The sequence below is a fragment of the Otolemur garnettii genome, unplaced genomic scaffold (assembly GCF_000181295.1).
Source record: "Otolemur garnettii isolate 467f Iridium unplaced genomic scaffold, OtoGar3 scaffold00013, whole genome shotgun sequence".
Lineage (NCBI taxonomy): Eukaryota > Metazoa > Chordata > Mammalia > Primates > Galagidae > Otolemur > Otolemur garnettii.
In genome coordinates this window covers 12,814,446-12,821,237 of record NW_003852408.1, presented here as the reverse complement: position 1 = coordinate 12,821,237, position 6,792 = coordinate 12,814,446, and the positions used below count along the sequence as shown (strand labels likewise).

Below are 6,792 nucleotides of genomic sequence, written 5' to 3'. Positions count from 1 at the left end.
CTCCCAAGTAGCTGGGACTACAAGCACCCACCACAACGTCCAGCTCATTTTTCTATTTTTAGTATACATAGGGGTTAAACATACATTGCCTTTGTTCAGGCTGGTCTCAAACTCCTCTCAAGTGATCCTCTCACCTCTATCTCCCAGAGTGCTGGGATTACAGGTGTGAGCCACCCGGCCCAGCCAGACTTTGTCATTCTCACATGAAGTTAACCCTTTTCCCTTCTTTTCATCCCTGCAGCCTAAGCTAGTAACCAGAACACCTTTTATTATAGGATTTTGCCAGGAAACTCACGGATGCTAGGGAAGGTAACAGCAGCAGCTCTCTCCTCACATAGCAACCTTGGGGTGGAGCCTCAGACAGATGACTTGCACCTCTCTAGCACCAGATTCGCTCTTCTGCTGGGAGGTCTTGGTCACGTGTTTGGAAGGATCAGCTGCACATTTCTGCCTTTAGGTGGACTGTTACTCCTGGGGACTAAAACTCAGAAAAGTATTTACAAATTCTATCAAAGAATTTCTTTGAGAAACAATTTCATTCATGGTCCTATGACATTATACAGTAGCAGCCCATCCGCATTATGCTTCCTTCTTTCCTTTTTTCCTTCCTTCCTTCCTTCCTTCCCTCCCTCCTTCCCTCTCTCTGTCTCCTTCCCTCCTTCCTTCTTTCCTCCTTCTCTCTCTCTCTCCCCCTCCCCCCCTCCCTCTCAGAGTCTCAAGCTATTGCCCTGGGTCGAGTGTGGTGGCGTCATAGCTCACAGCAACCTCTGACTCTTGGGGTCAAGCGATCCTCTTGCCTCAGTTTTTCTTTTTCTATTTTTAGTAGAGACAGGGTCTTGCTTTTGCTCAGGCTGGTCTCGAAATCGTGAGCTCAAGCTATCCACCCGCCTCAGCCTCCCAGAGGGCTGGGATTACAGATGTGAGCCACCACACCCGGCCTGTTTTGCTACTTTCTAACAACACATTTTTTAAAAATGGCATTTCATGCCTTTTTAATAAAGACAATTCTTTAAGAAATGAATTTGAACTTCATCCTTTAAAGCAGCAATTCTCAACCTGTGGGTCGTGACCCCTTTTAGCTGTATTAAAGTTTCCAGAGTTAGGAAGGTTGAGAACAACTGCTTTAAAGAGTGCTTAGTGTTAATTTTTAAAAAAATGTTTAGGGAGGTGCCTGTAGCTCCGGGGTAGGACGCCAGCCGCATACATTGAGATTGACAGGTTTGAACCCAGCCCGGGCCTGCTAAACATCAATGACAACTGCAACAAAAAAACAAATAGCTGGGTGTTGTGGCAGGTGCCTGTAGTCCCAGCTGGAGGCTGAGGCAAGAGAATTGCTTGAGTCTAAGAGTTTGAGGTTGCTGTGAGCTGCGATGCCATGGCACTCTACCCAGGGCAACAGCTTGAGACTCTGTCTCAAAAGAAAAAAAAAAAAGTTTAGCTCCTTAGTCCTTCTGGAACCTAATGTGCAGGGTGTAAGGAAATAAACTAAATAAACTTAGTTTTTTACAGATGGACACCTAGTTGTTCCAAACTATTGAATAACTCATTATTTACCCCATTAATTTAACATCATTTTTATCATATATATTAAACAAATCTCATGTAATCATGATTGTTTCTACAATATGATTCAATATATTTGCCTGTCTCTTTGTCGGTGCCATGTTACTTTGGTTACTGTGACTTTTTTTTTTTTTTTTTTTTTTTGTAGCTTTTGGCCGGGGCTGGGTTTGAACTTGCCACCTCCGGTATATGGGGCAGGCACCCTACTCCTTTAAGCCACAGGCACCACCCTGGTTACTGTGATTTTACAGGACATTTTGTTGTCTGGCAAAGCTCCTATTATTGCTTTTTGCTTCCCTCTCCTCCATCTCAAAATTTGGCCACGCTCATGTTTAGTGTTCCAGATGAATTTTAGATTCAACTCATCAAATTCCCAAATCTTCCTATTAGGGTTTTAATTGAAATCGCATTAAATTGACATAATTATATATAATAATATTGAAGTTTCCCATCAGAAACATATGTTTTCATTTATTTAAATCTTTTTCTTTTCAGTTTTTTGGAGACAGAACCTCAAGCTGTCACCCTGGGTAAAGTGCTGTGGCATCACAGCTCACAGCAACCCCCAACTCCTGGGCTCAAGAGATTCTCCTGCCTCCGCCTCCCTAGTAGTTGGGATTACGAGGTGCCCGCCACAACGCCCGGCTATTTTTTGGTTGCAGCTGTCGTTGTTGTTTGGTGGGCCTGGGCTGGATTTGAACCTGCCAGCTCAGGTGTATGTGGCTGGAGCATTAGCCTCTTGAGCCACAGGGGCCAAGCCCCTTTATTTAAATCTTTAAAAATTTTTTTATTTTAGAGTCAGGATCTTGCTGTGTTGTCCAGGCTAGAGCACGTGGGTATTCACAGGCAGGACCATAGTGCAGTGCAGCCCTGTACTTCTGGGCTCAAGTGATCCTCCTCCCTCAGTCTCCAGTGTGGCTGAGACTATAGGTATGGGCTACCACATCTGACTTATTTTAGTCATTTAGAATGTCCTTAAAGTTGTCTTGTTTTCTCCATATAGATCCGGCATATTTCTCAAAATTTTTTAAGTGGGTGTGTTTGTATGTTTGCAAAGGCTGGTATGGTGAATGGGAATTTTTTCCATTTTAATATTTTTTAAAGATTTTATCTTAGTCAAGGTTTTTATGGTAGCAATTTACATAAATACATTCAAACTAACTTAGGCAAAAAAAAAAGGGAGCGGGGCGGGGAGAATTCTTTGGAAGGTGGCCGAGGCCAAGGGTGGAAAGAAGCCTGGACCTCACAAGGGGGATGGAAACCAGAACGTCTCCTTTGCTGCTTCTATGAGTAGATCAATTTTTCTCTCCATCTGCAGTTCCGCTTTCTTTGCTACTCCTTTTGTCACAGTTTCACATCTCTGGGAAGCGAGGGGATATAGAAAAATCTCCGGCTATAGGGCTACCCACATGAATGGAGCAATTCCCAGAAAATAAATGGGCTGAGGAGGAACCTTTGTAACATATTTCAAAGTGCTGCAATATCAGGAACTTCAAAAGAATTTGTTTCTTGCCTAAGAGAGGTAGAGTTGGAAGTTAAAGTATGGGAGAACCCACCCTCCTTAGTTTCAGGTGATTGATAAACAGGGACTGAAAACCATCAGGTTTTGGGATGAATAATTCAGCAAAAATATATTGAGCCTGTTCTCTGGCTTTGCATTTGTATACTACTCTGCTGTTGTACAGGCACAGTGGCATACCTTTCCTTGCCATCATCGGGGTCATGGCTGATACTCCAATAACAAAATCTACATTAACAAGAGAAAAGTATAACAAATTTATTTTATCAAAGTTTTACATGGCATGAGAAACTTCAGAAATGAAGACTCAAAGATCTAAGGAAACCGGTCTACTTTTATACTTAGGTTTGATGAAGAATAGACAGCCATGTAGAAATGTGACTGGACCAAAAGGGTATGATTAAATAGTAACAGATGGAGGGGGGAAACCCAGCAAGGTCTCTTTGTTTAGCATCCTTTCCTCTCGAGTACAGGGCAGGATCCCTTGTGACTTACTATCAGTAAAGGTAGGTCAGAGAATTTCTTTATGGCTAGGTCCAACACAGAAAGGCAGGGGAAGGTTAGAATGATAATTTTAGGTGTTATGACTAGCATTTGGAGGGGGAGGGGTTCTAGTTTTTATGACCCAGCTTGAGGGAAAGCAATTCTGGTTTCAATAGCTTGCCTTGAGAAAGAAATGTGGACGATAGGAGGTCAGGTCAGAGAGAGACTACTTCTGAGGTCTTCCAATCTCTTAGTTCAAAGTATTCACCAAGCCAAAACACTATATTTTGAGGTATTGTTTTCTGAGCCCTAACACTGTTTTTTTTTTTTTTTTTTTGAGACAAGAGTCTCAAACTGTCATCCTGGGTGGAGTGCCATGGTGTCACAGCTCACAGCAACCTCAAACTTTTGGGCTTAAGCGATTTTCTTGTCTCAACCTCCCAAGTAGCTGGGTCTACAGGCACCTGCCACAATGCCCAGCTATTTTTTGTTGCTGTTGCAGGTGTCATTGTTTTTTTAGCAGGCTCTGGCTGGGCTCAAACCCACCAGCCTCAGTGTAGGTGGCCAGCACCCTCACTCACTAAGCTACTGGCGCTGCCCCCACAACACTGTTCATGATATATTTCCACATAGTTCACTTGACTATCTTTTAGGCTTTTGGCTTAGAGTACACATAGTATGCCAAGAACAGGAAACTGGGTAGTTTAAGGGTATACATTATCATTTCAAATAGTTTGTCTTTAGAAAATAAGATCTTTCAGGCCAAGCATAGTGGCTCATGCCTGTAATCCTAGTATTTTGTAAGGCTAAGGTAGGAGGATCACTTGAGTTCAGGAATTTGAGATCAGCCTGAGGAAGAGCAAGAACCCTTCTCTACTAGAAACAGGAAAATTTGCTGGGCATCATGGCAGGCATCTTTAGTCCCAGCTATTTTGGGAGTCTGAGGCAGGATTGCTTGAACCCAGAACTCTAGCCTGGAGCAACAGAGTGGGACTCTGCCTTAAAAAAGAAAGAAGAAAGAAAGGAAATAAGAACCTCCAAAGTTGTTAACTTGGGATAAAGATGACTATGACCCTATTCTTACATTATTTCCCTATTACATTATATGGTTTACAATTCCTTTGGATTTTTCTATGAAAGGGGCACTTTTATAGGGATAAAAGAAACTCTCTCCCTAAACCAGAACTTGTGTTAAAATACATTTTTCTTTATTCACTTTATTAATCTAGTTCAACAGTTGACAACAGCATTTAAACTAGGAATCTGAAAGCTACAAGAACCAAGAAACTTTGGCAGTCTTCTAACTATTGGTTACTAATTGAATGACCTTCACAAGTAACATGGCCTCTGTGACCCTGTTTTCTTACTTTCAAACCCAGGATAACTTCTATTTGGGTATTATGAGACGAAACACAGAACAAAGGACTCACGTGGGACGTTACCAGTGACTAAGGTGGGAGTCTGCTACTGCTCAAGGAAAAAAAAGACAAACGACTTTCGCAGGAGACTAAGGAGGAGAAAATAAGGACCCCAGAAGTTACACCCTCGCCAGCCTCAGCTCTTTTACACGGATAACTCCATCCTATGGCGGACACACTCTTAATCGGAAAATGAATGTTCACTTTGGCCGAGTTTTTCTCTCACTAATGCAAAGTTCCATTTTTCCAAACTTTGCTTCCCCGCTCAGTCTGCAAACAACGAGTCAGGTTTTCCTTAGTGGCCCAGGGGTTGGGGAGGACTGAAATCACCACAAGCCAAGAGGAGTCCCAGGACGTGCGGAGCAGCGAATAGGGTACCAGCTCTGGGGCTAGGCTGTTGCTCTGCAGGCACAGCCGCGGGGGGACCGCCCCACTCCTGCCAGCCTACTCCGCCTCCCATCAGACACGTTTGCACAGTTTAGGGAGTGACTTCCGGCCTCAGAGAGGTGTGTTCCGGTCGTCCCTCAGCTCGTCTTCCTTCCGGGGCGGGACTTTCTATCAGGCGCGCGGCTGCGGAGCTCTTAGAGGGGAAAGACAGGAGGGTCGGTATCGTTAACGAGGCCTTACAGTCCTTGAAAGCGTAACTAGGAGGACGGTGTTTCTCTCTTTTCTTTCTTGGTCTTTTCTCCACGTGACGTCCTGATTGCACCGACCCCTGGGCCTTCGGCCCTACAGACCACCTGAGGCTCTTCCGCTTCCTTTTTCCTCAGGCCCCGCCCTCGGCGTCCCGTGGCCATGGCGACCACTCCCCGGGACTCCCTCGTGTGGAAGCTCGCGGGGCTGCTGCGGGAGTCCGGTGAGTGGACTTCCGTCTGAGCTGGGCCTGGGCGAGGTGGGGGTGGTACCTTCCAGAGACACGCCTTAAGAGTCTCAGGCTTGCGATCGATTGTGTCTCGAGGTGTCGGAATTCAGTTTATTTAGGCTTCCCAGGTTTGTTAGCTCTAGTCCTGTTGCCTCCAGAGTCCTTTGCTTTTGGCCGTCTAAATCCTAGCCGACCTTCGAGGCCAAACTCCAGTATCACTTCTTCCAGCGTTACTGATACTTTCTAAAGTAAGGGATCTTTTCTTGCCTAAAAGCCCCTGAAGACCGGGGACTGGTGATAATCACTGTTGCATAGCCAGAGGCTAGATGTAGTATAGTTAAAAGCACGAAACTTGGGTTCAGACCTGCCTCCGTTGGAATCTCAGCTCTCTTTAAAACTGGCCCAGATTGTTTCCTGCTCCTCAGTTTTCCTCACAAGCAGAATGGCATAATGATTGTACTCAGCAGTTGTGGAGATTAATTTTAATTCATGTAAGATATTTAGTACAGTGTTTGCCCATACAGTTAAGTGCTTAACAGTAGCTATTTGAATTGCTTCCCTCAGTACCTGGTGCTGTGCCTGGTCACAATGGAACTGCAGTAGTTGTTCAGTATGTGGTTGGCATTAGTTGTGGTAGAACAAGCTTTGACTTTGAGATCAGGAGTAAGTAGCAACTTCCTACTGGCTTTACAATCTCCATCAAGATTTTTTATTTTGAGACAAAGTCTCACTATGTCACCCTGGGCAGAGTGCTGTGGCATCACAGCTCACAGCAACCTCAAACTCTTGGGCTTAAGTGATTCTGCCTCCCAAGTAGTTGGGACTACAGGCGCCTGCCACAACACCTGGCTATTTTTTTGTTGCAGTTGTTTAGTTGGCCCTGGTTGAGTTCAAAACTGCCACCCTTGGTGTATGTAGCTGGCATGTAACCACTGTGCTATGGGCAC

At 44.7% G+C, this 6,792-nt stretch overlaps 1 protein-coding gene across 2 annotated transcripts in view; it reads left to right on the top strand.

Annotated features, from left to right (window-relative positions):
* Window positions 1–5,530: 5,530 nt before the first annotated feature.
* STK11IP (serine/threonine kinase 11 interacting protein) overlaps window positions 5,531–6,792 on the top strand; it is a 17,164-nt gene continuing 15,902 nt past the window's right edge. For both annotated transcript variants that reach the window (XM_023510445.1, XM_012802117.2), the window contains exons 1-2: window positions 5,531–5,585; window positions 5,754–5,839. In XM_023510445.1, coding sequence (XP_023366213.1) covers window positions 5,779–5,839 — 61 coding nt within the window. In that variant the 5' untranslated portion in view covers window positions 5,531–5,585; window positions 5,754–5,778. The remainder of the gene's footprint in view (window positions 5,586–5,753; window positions 5,840–6,792) is intronic.